Raw genomic sequence first — 20,737 nt, forward strand, 5'->3', positions numbered from 1 at the left:
TCCATGGGACACAGATGCCCCCACTACATGACATCAAAATGACAATTTTTTCCTAGGTCAGGGGCCAAACTCCTACAATACTGAATGAATCCGGATGCGAAACCCCAGGTGCACAACTGCACATGCTGACCAACATTCCTGTAAACTTTGGTGACTCTAGGTCAAATATTTTTGGAGCTACGCACGACACAACATTAAAATGACCCATTTTTAACTTAAGTCAGTTGCTATAACTCCTACACGACTGAATGAATACGGATGCGAAACCCCAGGTGCACAACTGCATATGCTGACCAACATTCCTGTAAACTTTGGTGATTCTAGGTCAAATACTTTTGGAGCTACGCACGACACAACATTAAAATGACCAATTTTTTACTAAGTCAGGGGCCATAACTCCTACATGACTGGATGAATCCGGATGCGAAACCCCAGGTGCACAACTGCACATGCTGACCAACATTCCTGTAAACTTTAGTGACTGTAGGTCAAATACTTTTGGAGCTATGCGCGACACAACATTAAAATGACCAATTTTTTACTAAGTCAGGGGCCATAACTCCTACATGACTGGATGAATCCGGACGCGAAACCCCAGGTGCACGACTACACATGCTGACCAACATGCCTGTAAAGTTTTGTGACTCTAGGTCATATACTTTTGGGGCTAGGCGCGACACAACATGAAAATGACCAATTTTTACAAAGTCAGGGGCCATAACTTCTACATGACTGAATGAATCCGGACGCGAAACCCCAGGTGCACAACTACACATGCTGACCAACATTCCTGTAAAGTTTTGTGACTCTACGTCAAATACTTTCAGAGCTACGCACGACACAACATTTTCGGAAGGACGGACGGACGGACAGACACACGGAAGGACGGACGGACAAGAGCAAATCTATATCCCCCCCCCCCAAAGTGGTGGGGGCATAAAAAGGTATGAGAACACTAAATCTAAATCAACAAAATCATATATGCAATAAAGTAATTACGTATTGTAAGCCTTACTTATTCGGCTTATTCTATGATATATTATTAAATTGTTGTTATGCCTCTTAATTTTAGTCGTATTTGCATTTTACTATTAAGAAAAAAAAAAGATCAAAAGTCATTAGATACTGGCAAAGCGTACGTGCTTTAATAAAACATAAATCTCGTATAGAAACTTCAAATGGGTTGAATATAACTATTTCTTATTTCTTAATCTTAAACTAAAATATTCAGAAATACGTTTAAACAGGTGCTAGGAGATATTTACCATGACACCGGATTTTGTAACAGGTGCGTGTAGAAACCTTTCATGACACGGGTTTCTGGAACAGGTGCGTGGAGAAATTTATCATGACACCAGTTAATGTAACAGGTGCGTGGAGAAACTTATCATAGGTATAGGTATTCTGTTCTAATCAGAATTAAAGAAAAAAAACGTTACTTTGTGATTGTATCATATATTTTCTACTAGCCTTTTACTATGCAGAAAATATAACTTTGTGCATTGGGAACTTAACCAACACCAAACAATTATAATAATAAATGTATGATCAATAACTTTAATTGAAGATATTTACAAAAACAATACAGTGTATATGAATATACACCTTGGTGAAGTCATTTGGATTTATCAACGTCATCATATACCGCTACTTTTCTTACCAATCTCTTGTGTATCATGCTATGCTATAAATTAGCAAAGTATTCTCTAAGATAGGACCTTCGTTTAAGCCCTGAAACAATTGTCTTACAGTTAAAGTCTAAAACAATGTCTTTAGCAGATCTTGCATCATGTCATTTTTGCTTTTTTCATTCTCAGCCATTTGACTTAACATCATATTTTTGCTTTTTTCATTCTCAGCCATGTGACTTAACATCATATTTTTGCTTTTTTCACTCTCAGCCATGTGACTTAATATCATTTGCAGATATTTTTGTTTGTCATCAGTATCATGTTTCATAACAAGATTAGGTGTTTTTGTGTGTCTTGTTACATTTTCAATAACCATGTTACTTTGATTATTTTCAGACTCGTTTGACAAAGACTGTGTATCCATGTCATCCGTCTCTATGGACTGATCAGAATGCGAAGCACCTGATTCCATACGGGATTCATTATCAAGGTAATTGTTTTTTTCTGTATTGTTACCTATACTAGCTGAACTTTCGCCAGTATTGTTTGCTTTTTGTTCCGTTTCTGAGTCATTTTGTTCCCTACTCTGTTCTCTTAAATGTTTTCTCAAATGAGCTAAAGGCATGTTATCTTCTGAGGACGAATTTTTACGTTCTTGACGGACCCTATTTGTGCTTTTAGGCATTTTAACTTTTCTGATTTTGTTTGATATTTCAGAAACATCAGATTCATCATTACTGCTTGAGCTAGAATCATCTGGAGGTATTACATAGTTAACCCTTCGTCTTGGATAACCTTTGACAGCTTTGCGTTCGGGCCATTCAGCAATGTCAGCAAGCATTATCTGATCTGCATGTACTTGAACAACAGAGTTGCCAAGCTGGTTCTTAATAAGGTATGTAACTGGACCTTTTTGTTCAAGAATTCTGTAATGCGATTTCCAGCGATCTTCAAGCTTGTTTTTTCTTTGATAGTTCTTATAATAGACAGGATCGTTTATTTCGAACTTAATGTCTTTTGCTTTTTTGTCTACTTGTGCCTTACGTTTTCGTTTTGAGCGTTTTAAATGTCTATAAGCAGTAAGGAAACTTGAATGTTGTTCTTGGAGAACTATCTTGTGAAACTCTTCGCCATGGTATTTAGCCCTAGGCTTTAGCAGATTATCAATAGGTAAAATCGGGTCTCTGTTGTAAACTAAATAGAAAGGTGTGAACTTTGAACTTGAAGAAACATTGTGACGTATGCCTGCTAAAGACATATTAAGATGGAGATCCCATTCTCGTGTATTACCTTGAACTCTTTTTGCTAAAATATCATGTAGAACTCTGTGCATTCGTTCTTGCTTTGCATTACTTTCAGGGTGGTATGCTGTACATGATACATTGTCAATATTTAACTCTTTCAGGAATTATCTGGAGAGGACATCCATATCTAGGATATATCTCATTCAAAAGTAAGCCTATTACTGTATTTGTACTTTTATCAGGAGCTGCGAAAGCTTCTGGAAAACCACTGAACATGTCAACAAAACAAATGATGCAACGATTGCCACTAAGTGTTTTCTCATAAGGACCACATATGTCTATTGAAACAATAGCAAATGGAAATGGTGCAATATTTGTTTCTCTTAAGGGCGCTTTAACCTTTGTCAAATTTCTAGCTTGGCAATCAACACAAGTTGTTACATACCTATGAAGTTCTTTAAACATAATTGGCCAGTAGTACTTTGTTTTTATAGTTGCAAACATACGCTGTGTACCGGGGTGACCATTGTTGTGATATTCTGTTATAACTAATGATTTTAAATGACTAGGAACATATAGTCTCATAACTGGTTCCTTATCTGGGTTTGAAATATAGTATAGAACATTGTCTACTTCTAAATACTTCTTCAGTTCAGCCTTACTTGGGTCACCATGCTTAAGTTGCATTTTCATCTGAACAATTGCAGGATCTTTATCTTGTTCTAATCTCATATCTAACTCTGCAAATTCTGGGACAGTTTCTACTAAAGAATCTTGTTTCTGATATTCTTTGTTAGCTACCTCTTTTGGATTTAAGTTGTTAGAGTTTATAACATTTATGCTTTTCACTGTATGTTTGTCAGATATTTTGTAGGTATTGTCATTAATATCTGGTTCAATTTCTTGCTCACTTTCTGTTTGTTTATTTTCAGAATCTGGTGGTCGTGAAAAGAAATCAGCAATAACATTTGCTTTTCCTGGAAGATACTCTATCTTACAGTTGTAACCACTAATAGACAATGCCCATAACTGAATTTTCTTGTTTTGCATTTGACGTTTTAATAAATACTGCAGCGGAGAATGGTCGCATTTGATTGTAAATTCAGCATTGTGTAAAAAGAAATCTAAACGTTGCAAAGAATAAAAGATGGCGTACGCCTCCTTCTCAATAGTGCTGTATTTCTTTTGTGTTTCACTTAAGTTTATGAGACAGAAAATATATAGGTCTTTCTTTATTTTCATCTGATTCTGGTGAATTACACGCTTGAGTTAAGCACGCTGCCACATGACTATCGTTGGCATCGGTATACAATGTATACGGCTTGTTTGGATCCGGGTAAGATAAGAAAGGAATAGCTGTTAATTGTTCTTTAATTTTTTCAAAACTTTTCTGACATTCTTCTGTCCAAATAAATGGAGAATTTTTCCTTGTAAGGTTTACAAGAGGTTCTGCTTTTTCTGAAAATGAGGGGATGAACTGACGATAAAACGAGGAAGTCCCGATTATTTTTCGAAGTTCACGCACATTTTTTGGAACCGGAAGTGACCTAATAGCTTTAACTTTATCAGGATTTGGTCTGATGCCATCTTCATCTATGACAAAACCTAAGTATTCGGTTTAAGGCTGCATGAATTGACACTTTTTCAACTTAAGTTTAAGTTAATGCTCTCTTAACCTTTGAAAAATAATGTCTAAGTGGCGTTTATGTTCTTCTAATGTTTTACTGAATATAAGACAGTCATCTAAATATGCCACAGCAAAATCTAATCCCTCTAAGACTTTAGACATTAATTCCTGGAACACCCCAGGGGCATTAACTAATCCGAAGCACATAACGTTAAATTCGAATAGACCCCTGAATGTGGTAAATGCAGTTTTTTCTTTATCTTTCTCATCAATCGGTATTTGCCAAAACTCCTGAGCGACAGTCTAGGGTAGTAAAGTATTCTGATTCACCTAAAAGAGCCAATATATCATCGATAATAGGTAGAGGGTATGCTGTGGGTCTCACCAGGGAATTTAAACGCCTAAAATCGACACAGAAACGACGACTATTGTCGTTTTTATTTTAACCAGTACAACAGGACTTGCATAAGGGCTTTGAGAAAGTCTTATTATGTTAGCCTTAAGCATTTCATTTATAGCATCACTCATAATTTTCCTGTCATTTAATGGCACTCTATATGGTCGCTGTTTTATCGGTTCATGTTCTACAGTAGAAATTTTCATTGTAATCGTATCTGTCTGTGACAACTCTGAGTCATTATTCGCAAAAACGTCCCTATTTGTTTGAACTAGTTTTTCTACATACTGAAAGTGTTCTTTAGGTGCTATTATTTCTTTTGTATTAATACTTGATTTTTCACCCTTATTGTTTGATAATTTATTGACATCAGAAACAGAAGCTATGCATTTTTCATCAATTTGTTCAACAGTTGCAACAGCACATCCTTTTCTTAATTTAACTGTTCTATTTGTAGAATTTACTAACATAACAGGAAACCTACGATGTTTTCGTAACTTTATGACTGAATTAGCTACCATTAAACCAGGTTCTGTACTGAGATAACCATCTTCAACACTTTTTAATTCATATGTTTTAAAATTCTTTAGTTTAGAGTCTTTTCTTAATTGTCCTGAACAAATATGCACTGTCTGAGGTTTAATTACAGTATCTTTTTGCAATCTAACTACTGAAGCAATATGTACATCTTCTTGTAATGTGACATAGCTATTTTTAACTCTCATTGATAAAAGATCAAAATAAATTCTGCATTTGTTCTGAATGAGAAAGTCCCTTCCAAGTATTGCTTTTCTATTCATATTTGAGACCACATAAAATTTATGTTCTATTTTTTCACCACCTATTCGAAAAATAAGATTGGTGTATCCATCTACACGCAGTGAATTACCATTTACAGACTGTAATGAAACTTTATGATTTTTAAATAGTTTTGGAATTCTGTTTAATGATTCATATGTCCTCCTATTAATTAACGAGACTTCTGCTCTAGAGTCTACTAATGCCCTAATCTTCTGTTTCCCTATTCTAATTGTACAAGAGTTTGGATTCCCTGCTAGCGCTATAAAATACGTGGATAAATCATTTTTCCTACCATCGACTTCTTTATGACAGGAAGATCTTAGTTTAAAGGCCTAAATATGTTTCTTTTAGGTCTCAATACACTTCTACATTCTCTCATAAAATGTCCTAATTTCCCACAATTCCAGCAATCAATATATTTTTTCCAATCATAATTGTTTTGAAACTTACTTTGGCTTAATTTCTGCATATGCCTAGTTGCTTTCTTTCGAAATAATACTGCATGAACATATTTCTGACGTGTCCTACATTGCTTGACATTATGCCCTTGCCTACGGCAATATTGACAACGAATTTTTGGCTGAGTGTGATCTAAGTCTTTAGTTTTTTGACAAGTTTCTGAAAAATTTTGCTGGCTAGCATTTCCGAATCGTAAATTCAACCGATTTCTTAAATTTTGTTCATTCATTGCTGACTTAACTGCAGCCTGTAAAGTTTCCGGCGAATCACGCATAACTTTCATTTTAAGAAACTTTTCTGTTAACCCGTCAATAAAATAACCTATTAACTGTTTCTGAATAATTGCTAAATTTGCAATATGATTTTGACCTTGATCTTGATTTTCATAGGCATCTTCTGCCAGAGTTAATAATCTTTCAGCATAGACATTTACATTTTCGTCAGGTTTTTGTTTTATATTTTGCAAAAGATATAAAGCACGCTGTGAGTCGTGTATCTCCGAAAATCTAGTAAATAAAGATTTTTTTCAAGCAGCCCAAGTACAATCTTGATTTTCGTTCATAAATCTATGTATAAAATCTGACACTGGCCCTGTTGCTGTCTGATAGCAAATTAATTTCTTTCTCTCATCATTTAAATCATTTAAAATGGAATATTTTTCTATTGATTTTACCCAAGACTTGAAATCTTCAGAATTACCATCAAATTTTGAAACCATCTGTTGTAAACTTTGAGTTCCTATTGCGGTGGAAACATTTTTTAATTGAATAGCCAAATCTTGAAAAATTTGCTAAATTGAAGCGTTGTCTGCCATTTTAGAATAAATTATTTAACAAGCAAATAGAATAGACAGTTTTCTAACCTTGTTTCTCGGCGTGATCTTCTAGTGGTATTGCGTACTTCATCGTAGTGCCCTGACAACATTCCAAAGGTTCATCCTGGTCTGCGGCTCCAGAAACGCGCGTTGTAACGTAACGTGGCCATTTAATACAACAAACATAACCTTTTAACCAGTTTTATTTAACATAGCAACAGTCTTTAATAATTAAACATAACATTTTTAGCTAGATATTATCAAGTGAAGGTGACCTTATCAATCTAGCATTTCTAACCCATCTTTCTCTCTAACTCTAAAATCTCCCTAGATAATTATGTTTCAACATATATATTTAATTAAGCAGTCTAGCCGCTATGTAAAATTACGCAATTCGTCGTGCCTTTTTCCTTAAACATATCTAAATTTGATCCCGGAAGTAAATGGTATAAACAACTAAGTATACCTGTTTAACCCTTGGGCTACATGTTTTGTGACAGGTTTGATAAATCAGCAAACTTTCAATATTTTCTATTCAGATTCAAGTATTACAGTTTATCATCTTTCTCCGTAACATATTTAACAATGATTTATAGAATATACACTATTCCGAACCTTTCAAACCTGTTACATTACAAATCCCTTATCATTTTTCTCCGTAACATATTTAACAATGATTTATAGAATATACAATATTCCGAACCTTTCAAACCTGTTACATTACAGTGTATCAGTATCCCCAAGAGCTGTAACTGTGCTGTAATGTGAATAGTGTGATATTCATGCTAGATGTTAAAACAGAAGTAAATGGCAGTTGTAGACCTGCGATTACAGAACTTTACGCGGATACCAGAATGACAGAATGAACGCGTAAAATGAACGAATACAACAATATCAACCGAACCAGAAACAATACAAATCCATCGATAAAATGTAATAACATTATACGAACCCAATTCCATTATCCAAATAGACCATGCAAACTTATAAAAAGTAAAACGCTTGTTGAACCACTTTGCCTTGCTGGCCAGAAATTAAACATGGCGGTTTCTACCGCAAACCAAGATCACGTGACCACAAAACAACCAACATTCCAGTCCTATTGGACGAAACAAAGTGAAACTAGCCAATCTAAAAATAATCAGTTCGTGGAAATGTTGACAACATCTCACTTTTCTGTACTTTAAAGGCCCTATGCTAATAAATAAATAAAAGGTTTAAAGGCCCATGATGTTGACAAATATGAAATATGAGATGAGTTTAAATATTAAATGTACAACATAATGCAAGTGTAAAAATGACACTGCTACATTTGCTTGTCATGATATATTTAAAATAAAATACATCAAAATATGACTTATTAATTATCACACTGCTTGCAAACGATAAATTCCGGAAGTTCCTAATGTAATCAGCTGCTGTCTGTACCTTGACACAGTCGTCGGGAAAAAAACAACAGCATTTTAAATATGGCGGCCGATTATTTATTTATGTATTTATTTGGGTAAAATTTACGGCGCACCAACACAGTATAGGTTATATGGCGCCAAACAGGACTACAAATTTTGGTTCCACATCTCATTTACATCGAAGTAAAAACAGGAGGTATGGAATCAAGATTTGCATACCTGCTGGAATCACAGAGTTACTGCAAAACCAAGTGTTAAGACCCTATTAGTCGCCTCTTACGATCATGCAAGGGTAAGGCGGCCGATTAAACAAATCGGTTCGATTTCATACAAATAATTAATCAGTTTCAAAATTTTGAAATCCTCCCAGCCCTAATTTTAAATTTTTCTTTCAGATTTTTAGATTTTAACAACATTATCAATGGATTTTCAAAGGTAAAACAGTTCAACTTTTGAAATATTTACAATTTTCATATTTTAGTATTCAAATATTTTTTAAATGAATAACTGTTTTAAATGACATGTAACACCAATAGCGGCAATGTGATGTTCAAATTTTTGAAAACCAGTAGTTAAGCATTCAGAAATAATCCATTTTATTCTAAATACATGTGTAAAGTAAAAACTGATTAATGAATTGCTTGGTTTATAAGCTTTCTATTCATCAAAAAGATATTTCTAAATTTGTGTTGTAAGGATTAAAGTTTATGCCGTTAGAAAAACATAACACGGACGTTCGGCACATACTGAAGAATTGGGCAAAAATCGATTCTATTATCTTTCCTTGTTTATTGAGATCAACGCTATACATTTTTGTCTCCCTTCGACCGTCTTTTTAGCGGCTGTTGCAGATCGTTATGGTTCGGTTATCTCCGCTTATCGTATCACGGGAGGTGCCGATCATAAAAACAAGTATTATAGATTAGAGATCTACTGTAAAAACGTAGTGGGAAGGGTGATTTATTTTACACTAATTTTAAGTACCGGTAAAGCTAACAACAGCAAATATAGTCATGTTTAACTTGTCAAAAATAATTTTTCTATGCAATGAACATTTGAAAAACATATTGTCAGTCACACACTAATGAAAAATGAACAGAAAAAAAAACTAACAAACATACTTGACAATGTAAAAGGTCTCTTTTTATGACACCAGAGCCTGTTTAATTGGAAGTGTGATCTATTTACCCCCGAGCCAGTCATTGTGTAGTAAAGTATGTGCGAATTATGACTTCTCAAGGTTTCGCAAAGGGACTGACTGACTGATTTAATAAATGTCAGATTTTTAAAATAAAAAGTGGAAAACCTAAGAACAAAACAAGCTCATTATAGAAAAAAGTATTTTAGGAAAAATTTAGTATAATGTGACACTAAAGTAGTGTAAAGGTTATTCATAATAATTATCACGAATATTTTTACTATATGAACAAGGGATTAATAAATTTTTCATATCTTTTAGTGCATGCTGTACCTGCTAGAGATTAGCTGTGCGTACATTCAGTTCAACTCAATTTCGATTTATTGCATAAATACAATGCCTACAGCAAGTGAAAGCATTATATAATATGGAGCAAAGAGAGTACATAACAATTTTCGGGAGAGACAATAAACCAAAGAGCTATAAAATGTATTTTATACTTCTTTGAATAAACTAATAAATCAATAAACGACAATTTTTCACAATGTTGTCACAAAACTTTATTGTATAATATTTTCACTCTAAAGCGAACCTTTAACACGTGTTCTATGTATCTATACTTTAATATCGAACAATTAACCTGTATTCAGGAAAAAATACTGTTAATCAAATACAAGTAAAAACTCAATCACTGTTATATTATCTTATCTAATCTAATTTTCAAAATGCTCTTACGCAATCACCGAAAAGATTATTATCTGTGTAATAAAAAGACCTGATCGTCCCTAATCCCCTAATAAAAAGGTGTTGATAAGCAATAAACTTGCCAAAAGCTGATAATTGGTAATAAGCAACTATCAAAAAGTGCTTCAGTGGCTCCGAAAACAATTTATTCAAAATGTTGCATCACATAAATTCTTTATAACATATTTATGGTTAAAACTTAAACTAAGGGGTATAGTTAAACGAATCTTTAAAATACGAGACAGTGGCTATCTTCTTTAGAAAGAAATATATATAGTTGCAACGTGCATCATGTCTTATGATTTTTTTTATTTATTAACATGATACGTCAGCATCTTTCCCTGTAACATATATTTTGCCGAAATCTAGTAATTTCAATAAACTATGGTTCGCCTTAATATAACTGAAATTATTCCCGAACTGTTATTATCACTTTTATCATTATCTGCAATAATAAAACGTATTTTCCAAGTTGCACACCTGGTTACATACCGCTCCATTTGCACAATATCTTTTTCGTTAAACCAGATTAAAAGAAATAATCATTTGAAATTATAGATAATTTACATACTCTTTAGCTTCTTTTCTAAATGTGTATAGCAAACAGTAAAACATAGACCATTTATATACTTTAGCTTCTTTTCTAATTGTGTAAATTTAACGCATGAAATTGTTATGACTTTCCTTTCTGCTCTCTCTCTACCTTTCTTTCTTTTATACTGATGCATGCAGTAAGAATTACCAGTTGAAAATAATACTCTATTGTAACAATCATCTCTTTCTGTATCATCGGCAGCTAAACTTCGGGCGAGTTCGTGCGTTTCCGCGCGCGTTCGGAAATACCACGGAAACGTGCAAATAAAGAAATAATACAAAAATCACCAACTTTTAAACGTCTAGGGAAGCAAGAAGACATTAAAATAATTTCAAAATAAAAACATATATAAAAAATTGATTGTCTGTAAAATACTTCAATAGGATAATAAATATTCTCAAATTATGAATAAAGTGGCTACAGGGGAAAGAATAAGATACGTATCACAGGTTTTTGCTTATTTCATTCAGTACCTATATGCCGTAAACAGAGACTGATAGAGATGTTTTTAAACGCCAAGGGAAACATTAATTCTTCATTTTAGATAAATAATTTTTATATCTTTGTATAGAGAAAAGAATGACGAACACTTCAATAGGATAATAAATATTGTGTGTTCATTCTAATTAAAACAATATTTGTTCAAACTTTTTTTCCGTCTTTGTTTCTATTGGAAAATATCAACCATATAAACATCGATATCGCACAGCCAGGTGATTTCAAGGGAGATAATTTTACCGATAAGACGGCAAATTTTACCTAATTGTTGATCATGATCAATCTTATATCATTTCTAAAAGATAATAACAATGGATTTGTATACAAACACAATCTCATTTGTTTTATCAACTGATAAATTGGTAATCTATCCGAGACGTTGAAAAATGTACCTTGGTATGTATTCACAGTGTGAATTTCATACAATATTTTGTTTACAGATAAGTATTGATATCTTAAGTAAATAACAGTTAAAACTATGTAAAATCATTACTTATTCATTAAGAAATCAATAACGTGACAGCTAGAAAATCACCTGAGAATCTGATAACTGTCCGGTCACCGGAGGGCGCGTCAAAATAATTTGACGTTCATACTGTTTTATATTTGTGACAGGCAATCTTAACATCAAAACTTTGAAGAAACCAAAATAATGGAAGATATAAATCAAAATGCACAGTCATGTAAAGTTATTGGTTTTATCACTAAGGAGTAAAAAAAAATTGTTTGTTTCTGGTATCCCGAACTAACTAGGGGTGACTATTGAGGCCAATTTTGACTATTGCAATACTACTGATATTGCTGAAAAACTATTGCGATACTATTCTATTGCAGGTTACTATTGCAATACTATTGCAATAGTTATCGGCCACCATGTTTTATACAGTAAAACTACCAACTGGCATTGTTACTCAATGTAAGACACGGCACTGTTTATAATTGCTGTTAATACACATTGAGATACATGTTTGTATAACTGAAATGGACAGAAATAAATCTAACATTAAATATTTTTAACATTTTTTTTCTATTTCTTGCCTTCCTTGGCTTTGAAACAATAGGTAAAACAATAAACCTATGCAAGGTATACTCAAACGAATCGGCCATTTTGTTGCGAATGTCAACATGTTTAATAACCCAAATCATCGAAAAAGACGAAAATTGACGGATCGGACTAAGGTGTACCAGCACTAAATGAAGGGCCCTACCTAACAGTTTGCTATATCATACAAGTAACCTACTTTCTCCATTGTACATTTTCTCATTTAAGATTAACAGGTTATTTAAATATATTCAATCAAAGTTTCTCAGAAACCAAATTTATTTATTATCTCCCAGACTTCCCAGTCCTTTGTGGAAGTTTAATTCCGTGAGGGTAATTATTGTAATGGAGACGTAAACATTTTCCAATGCGCAAATGAAAGCTGGCTCTGTTTCTTGGTTTATAAATTATTTCTGTATTTACTAAAATTTTAAAACTATCGAAACTTTCGATTGTTGAAGGAACTATCGGCGATTGTTATTGGTTCGTGACTTTTCTATCGATGCATACTATCGGGACACTCAGTATCGCAATGCATCGATATTTCGATGTATCGTTACACCCCTAGAACTAACCTAAATTTTTCACCCGGCCCTAAATTAATGTTCTTTATGGCCTGAATATGTTTTAATTTTTTTAATAAAAAGATGCAAAACTGCACTTTTTAAGCTTTAAACATGGCCAGTGATGTTGGTAAAAAATTTACTGATGCTCTTAAGGCATTACCCGCTTATTTGTTTTCATTTTTTAAACAAAAATAATTTCCGAAAAGTCTCCCTGATAAAAAAAAATCCGAATTACCTACCCTATTTTTTTCTATCATGTTACCGGAAACAAAGAATTTGTTTTAGGCCTAATTTACTTGTGACGTAACAGTAGATGTTAATTGTGTACAGTACATACATAGGTTTAAATCACCAGACCATTTGTAATTTGGATATTATTTGATAATTTTTTCATAAATCAATCAGGAATTAAATCCCCTTTTGATACATGTAAGTTGTATTTGAATTTATTGCCAATTAAACTAATAGCACGTAAAGCGTCAGCAGCCATGAAAGTTTCATCGGAAATCGCTTCAACTTTTTTGGTCTTTCGAGTGTTTGACGCGAGTGCGGATATTGCCCATATGAAAAATATCTCAATATTTCTGAGGACAATGTCAAATTAGTTTCACTACTTTCAATATAATTTTTGATAAAATAAATTATGATCTTCTTGCTTCCCTGTGCGTTTGAAATAAGTAACTTATTTTGATCCCGAGTCACATTGATTTCTGTAGGAAATGACAGATTTTAAGCTTTACATGGTCTTTTAAAATGATATATTCTTATATTTATAATCATCTCACAACATTTATTAAGTTATTGAAGAAAACTAGAAAAGTTAATCTTCCTTTCAATGAGTTTATTTTTAAGTTATTTTTATGTCTTCTTGCTTCCCTAAACGTTTGAATAGCACTGATTTTACTAATTTGGAAAATTTTGCCCGTCACATTACACGTGTACTGATGACACCGGATAAACTGGTACACGTCTCTGAATTAGATAGACATGTGTGTCAATCTAATTCCGTGTTTAATGTCATTACTTTGTCAGTTTAAATAAAAATAAAGTTATTTTAAATTACATGTTTAAATAACAAATATTCCATTTTTTAATTCATTTAATACCATTTTCACTACCAGAATTATTTATTGCGTTAAAACATAACATAACATAAAGTTGATGAACATATAGAACTAGATCTACATGTTCATAGTTAAACTTAAATATTGTACATGTAAATATAACACATGGACATTGAAAGTAATATTCGCATTAAAACGTACATTTGCAGTTTACTTTTTTCACATAGTTCACTTAAAAGTAATGGGCACATATGAAAACATATTATTCGGCTGCAGTATCACTGATAATTAACTAAAATTCATTTATTCAAGTCTTCATTCAAAGGGAGACCTTCATTTCATTGTTTTATTCTACGATTGTTCCAAATATTATTATCGCCATTCTTAGATATACAAGTCCATTGGGTCAGGTGCGAATTTCATGTTTCTTGTTTGTAAGTATCATAATATTGTTGTTATAAATTTCTTATCTTTTTGTAATGATAAAGTCAAATAACGCGTTTGACAATAAGTTAACCGAATGCTGACATATTTCTTTTTATCACCGTTACTAATTGGATTAGTGTCTGTTTGTCTAACATGCCCCGCGGCAAGGGACAATTATTACGACACGTTTAAGTTAAATTCTAAATTATGGATATGAAGTTATAAATTTTGATAATTTATCTTACCGTTCAAAATCCAAATTAACATTATTGTAAAGTAAAATGCATTTATAGGCCACGGGTCCATAATATTTAAAAACTTTTTAAACTGAAAAGACACGTTTCCAAGGAGACCCGAAATACACATATTTTGCCCTCAAAAAATATTTTAAAAATTAAAGGGACTGGCCTCCAGATCGTTCGACAACAAGAAAAAATGCTTTTATAGATATCTGGAAATAAATGCTATATTTCTTAAGAAGGCTTTAAAACTTAATTACTGGCAAATTATATGCTACGGAAATACATGAGAATTTGCTGTTTTACTACTTTTTATAATGAAAATCGAAAAGCGACTGTAACGTTTTACTCAAGGTAAACTGTCTCGATTATAAAAAAATCTATATTTTGAAGTCATAATTCACTTATTCCGCTATAGCGCTATTGGTTTTGACGAAATATTTTAGCCAAATCTGGAAGTCAATGCCTTTAAATACATATTTAAAAAATACGCTAAGGAATGGGAATAACATGCTTCCTGACAACTTTTAAACAAATACCAGATTATCATTCAAAATCACCAATTTCAAGAAATAATAATGTTATGTATATCAAATAACAAACATGTATGTCGATCTAATTCCGTCTTTGTCAAAATAAATCAAAATTGTTATTTTAAATTACATGTTTGAATAAAAATATTTAAATTTTAAAAATTACTTTTTAATTAATTAACTTTTAATTTATGATTCACATATATTTTTGCCCTTAAAAGATATAATCAAAGGATTAAATACATATCTAAAAGTTATGCTGAGTAATGGGAATATCCTTCCCGGCTCTCAATTTTGAAACAAAAACCCGATAATCATTCAAAATCACCAATTTGAAGAATGTACTGCAATAGCCTCGGGCAAGGTAGAAACTCCGCTTGTGTAAAAAGTTTCACAATGTCGTCACAATAACCCTAATTAACAAAACCGGTGTAAAGTCAGGATTATCAAGATAAGAGAGATTAACAAAAATCGATACTCGCGTTAAGATGGTATAAAGGGAAACAATCAAATTTAACCAATCTGGCTTAATAATCAAGGGACAATACTCTTCAAAACACGGTCTCATTTCTGGAAATGCCTAGAACTCAGGCTATTAGTAGACATCCATTTACCAGATGGCGAGACACTTCCAATGATATTTGTACACCATAATCAGAAGCTTTTCTTAAATTCTTATTTGTCTCGGAACTGACTGATGAAAATAATCAACGTTTCCTTCAGTCAAAGAACTATAAAATGCAAAGAATGGCAACTGGAGATACTTCCGCATCATTGCGTGTTAGCGCATTGTCTTATTTCAAAGCGTTTGCCAACTTGATCAATTGTGATCAAATTAACAGACGCTTACCTTAAGTATAAAACAGGCTGTACGCCTGGTCCTAATAAACAGAATCGAGTCCATTTTTCAAACAACTGTTATTTGCCAGACTTCCAGTCATAAATTCATTCTTTCCCCATGTAGAAAATACTAATAACAATAAAAAAACACCATTATCATTGTAAATTAACAAACGATCCGAAATTAATCTAATTTCAAAGCGTTTGCCGACTTAATTAATAGTGATCAACAGATGCTTACGAGATCTCATTCAGTAGTCACGGGACGTTGGCAAGATTTGCTCTATATGCCTTTCAAGTTGCTGATTTATTTATTTTTATAGCTCTTTGCTTTAGTAAATGAGGTATGGAGTGTGCTCATGACTTGTTGTAATTATCAGAATTATAAATAATACATTTACAAAACTCGTGATAAGAACTTTTTTTTTTTCGTTGGATTCAACGTCGCACCGACACATGATAGGTCATATGGCGACTTTCCAGCTTTAATGGTGGAGGAAGACCCCAGGTGCCCCTCCGTGCATTATTTCATCACGAGAGGGGCACATGGGTAGAACCACCGACCTTACTAATCATAAACATTACTTTATACACTTGCTTTACAGTACATAAATACGTACATGTTACTTATTGTATATTAAGTAACGAATCTTAACCAATTTTACTAAAGTTTGGGACGGACTGACTGGGGCGAAATAACACCTTCGTCCTGCATAAACAGATATTAACAAACTGCAGTAGAGTCTACTGTAGAGCATTTACAGATTAAATCAGCATGTCTGTTGTACAATAAAGTTATGATTTGCCTGATGATCTGAATAGTTGGAATGAGATATTAACCTTTTTGTTCGTGGAAAAATGTATCTGACATGTATGCAAAGGACGTAAATGAAACAAAGGGATGTAACTTTTTAAAGACGAATCGAACTACAGCTGTTTCCCTTGCTATCCCGGACTGATTTTTTTTCAGTTCAATAAAATCTTATCGAGTAAAATCGCTACAAAAAAGACTTCTAGGCTAGCTGTAATTTTTTAACAACGTCTTAAGGATCGGCCTGTGCTGTAAACAAAGCTGGCATTGTAGGATTGTTGGTGACCTAGTTTTCGCGCATTAATAACTTAATAAGTCACTGCAGTCAGAAATACACAACAGAAATGTATATAATAAAAACTGAAAAATACGTTAAGAATTTCTTGTTTTGGACGTTCGACAGCTGAAAATACAGTCGTACCAGAATAATTATATTTTGATGGTTGACATAATCTATAACATGGAACTACTTTCCGCACTATTTTGTTCGGTATGCAGTAAGGAAATTTCTGCATTGTTAACTTTGGATCGATTGTGAGACAATCGATCCAAAAGTATGTGCAACCAAGAAAAATAAAAGCAGACTCGGTTTGATTGAGTCTGTTCATTCTTTTTCTTTGTTGTTTTCTATATTTTCTTTTCTTTTTTTCCCCTTTTATTCATTTTTCCTTTGAACTTCATTATTTTATCAAATATTCGTTATCATCATTTCCTCAAATGTTACGAAAATACAAAGTAAGTAATGCCTATTTTATTACTCTCATTTTGGGAAGGGCCAACCCTTAATAATGTTGTTAAGGCTTGTCGCCCAACTCTTGGAAGAAAGAGAAAAGGAAGATAAAAAAGGCCTGCGTCGATATTTTCGTGCCCAAACGCCCAATCGCAAAGTCAGACAGCAGTTGTTAAAATGTATTTTAATTAAAATTTAGAACATATTTAGTCATTTTCGAACCTTCTTGTCGATTTGAGAAAATAATGAAAGTGTTGTAATAGCCTTTTATTGCCTTCATAAGTTAAATGATTTATACCAAAAAGTAATTTATTAGCACTGAGAGGATGATATACACGGGTGTTTGTAAATAAGATAGTATCTACATATCCTTTTCATCATATTAATTGTATTCGCTAAAATATCTTCACGATTGTGAACTTTTTTAAAAAAAGGTTTTATGTTAAAAAAAAATAATTGTCAACATCATGAAAATGAGAGCAGATGTCAAATTATTATGTGAGCACGCAATTACATGCGCGAATGGAAGTCGAAAAGTCAAAATTATGATGGTGAAACGTCGAAAAAAGTATGATGGTGAAACGGCTAAATTACAATTATGAAAAAGTGAAATTCTATTGTTGAAATGTCGAAATAAGGTGAAAAGTAAAAACCCGTCAACAACGAAAGCCAGAAGGTCAATTGATAAAACAGCAAAACTAAGGTGGTGAAAAGTCGAAAATTGAAAAAGTGGAAACTCATTGAATTTGGTGAAATGCCAAAATTAAGATAATGAATAGTCGAAAACGTTAAACAACGATACAATGATGGTGAACAGGTGAATTTACCTTAAAGAAAGTTTGAAATAATTTTGGCATTTTTCTATCGCTATTGTTATGAAAATTATTAGATTTGCTTGTTTCGTTGACAGTAATAATTTGTAAGCGAAGGGAAACATAATCTTTTTTAATTGTGTCAATACTGAAATTCGAAAGAGGATATGGGTATATTTCGTTAAATATTCTATCTGGTCATACTTTATGATGAAGAGAAATTCCTTTAAGTATGATACAGATCCAATGAGTTATGTTGAGTTGTTTGGGGGTTTTTTTGTTCAGTGGCGTCGTAAATAATCACTCAGGCCTTCGACCTTCGTGATTAGATTGCTACGCATCTGAACTCAAAACCGTGTTTTATTGCCAACAAATCACGCAAAACTAATATCTATTTCCATTCTTACACGTTTGAATTACAAAAGGAAGAAATATTAATCTGGAATCCTTTTTAGGCGTAAATGGATGCAGTAAACCGGAATAGCCAAAAGTAGGTCATTTTGCGAAACGTGTTTTAATCGACAAGACAATACAGGGTAAAATCCTTCTTTATTTATATAAAAGAAAATTTTAAAAGTGTTAGAATATATTATACCAGATTTATATCGGGCCCTTTTCATGATAAACACTTACAATTGCGCTTTATATAGCGCAAATACAGCCACTCATGGCGCCAAATTCATCATCTACTAGTACAGACCCAGAGTGAGACAAACCCCCTAGAACAGAGAGAGGGGGGGGGGGGGAGAGAGAGAGAGAGGGAGAGAGAGATCCATTTAGATAAAGGTTTGTCCGGCTAATTTAGCCTGGCTCTTTGCGAATAGACAGTCTGGTTCTTACCGTTACACGCGAATCCGTCTTTCCTGGAGCCTCTTAGTCAGGTGGGAGACACCCAAGAGCATTTCAGAAATGTCCAGTGCCTGGACCGGGATTTGAACCCCGGACCTCTGGATTGACAGTCGAGCGTGATACCACTATACCGTCGGACCACCTTATAACAGAGACAGTGGGGGTGCATTAACATTTCAAACCACGGTAATAAGAAATAAAGGGTATTATTCATGAAATACATTTGGTAAATCAATTTACTAATAACAAGGAAAATGTATGAAATGGTAAGCATGGACATCAACTCACCATTTACTCCATATAGGGTTTGAAAATAACATGGCAGCCAGAGTTTGTACAGTTTTATATGAAAAGTAAAACAATTAAAAAAGACCCCTTGGTAATTGACAGTATATGTCATATCACTAACAGTGCATGTATCAACGTTTTCTATACTTTTAAAAGTCAAGTTGTTAATTAATATTAAAAATTCAATAAAGTTGAATAATACATTTGATATCGCCTCTCCTCTACCTGTATTTAAAAACTATTGTAAAAATATAGACGGATGTTCTGTTTTTGTTTTGTTTTTTTATTAAACGAGCAAGCGTCACTTTTTAGGACATATATATATATTGTTACTGATATATGGTCAAATATCAAACCAAATTTAAATTTGTTTCTACTATATGTCAGTATTGAGATTTCACTTTTTTTATTTATGACTTTCCGACGTGGTAATTTAATTCGCTTGCTTGTAAATACCAGATCTTTGCGTATAAATAAATTGTGGTGTAATAAATATACTGTCACAATATATAGCTTTAACATTTATTGATCATTTAAACAATGATTTATACCAAATGAGAAAGGATGCGCAAATAGAAATTTACTCTTCAACAAGTGTCAGATTTTTGTACACCTCTGCCCGTTTTCATCATCATTTAAAACCTGAAAGTTATAATTAGGAACGGCCTACTAAAATAACCTGAACCATCATTTGCTGTGGATCGAAGATTCCTAAAAAGGTTTTCATGCAACATTTGATTTGCATATTTGATTAGGCAAAAGCAAAATGAAGATTTGCATTTGTCTACGTTTCAGACTTTAAAATTTGGTGAATATGGGCCCTGATTCATATAAATATGACCAAAGTTCGATTCTTGATTTATATGATTGTTTAACATAAACAACCTTTAGTTTTACATAAGCGATGTTGAAGAGCGTACAAGTGACAAAGATATATCTTTATGTTCATTAAATTAAAATGTCTAAGTTTAAGCTGTGTGTGTGTGTGTGTGTTTAACTTTTCCTGGTTTTGCTGAATAAGGAAGTAATTTATACAACTCCTGATGTAGTAAGTATGAATAAAAAATGTACCAATATGTGCTCTTATAGATATATACCGTTTTTTGTTTGCTTTCGCATTCAAAGAGTTTTTCTTTATTAAATAAATGTTATTAAAAAGCAAATTTGAAACTTATATGCA

At 32.9% G+C, this 20,737-nt stretch overlaps 1 protein-coding gene across 3 annotated transcripts in view; it reads left to right on the top strand.

Annotated features, from left to right (window-relative positions):
• Nucleotides 1–20,737, top strand: part of LOC123548442 (uncharacterized) — a 32,707-nt gene that overhangs the window by 7,664 nt on the left and 4,306 nt on the right. For 2 of the 3 annotated variants that reach the window (XM_053546424.1, XM_053546426.1), the window contains exon 1: nucleotides 13,280–13,394. The exons of the other annotated variant lie outside the window; for it this stretch is intronic. In XM_053546424.1, coding sequence (XP_053402399.1) covers nucleotides 13,393–13,394 — 2 coding nt within the window. In that variant the 5' untranslated portion in view covers nucleotides 13,280–13,392. Of the gene's footprint in view, nucleotides 1–13,279; nucleotides 13,395–20,737 lie in introns of those variants that run through there. 3 annotated transcript variants of the gene reach the window in all.

The sequence above is a fragment of the Mercenaria mercenaria genome, chromosome 6 (assembly GCF_021730395.1).
Source record: "Mercenaria mercenaria strain notata chromosome 6, MADL_Memer_1, whole genome shotgun sequence".
In the NCBI taxonomy this organism is placed as follows: domain Eukaryota; kingdom Metazoa; phylum Mollusca; class Bivalvia; order Venerida; family Veneridae; genus Mercenaria; species Mercenaria mercenaria.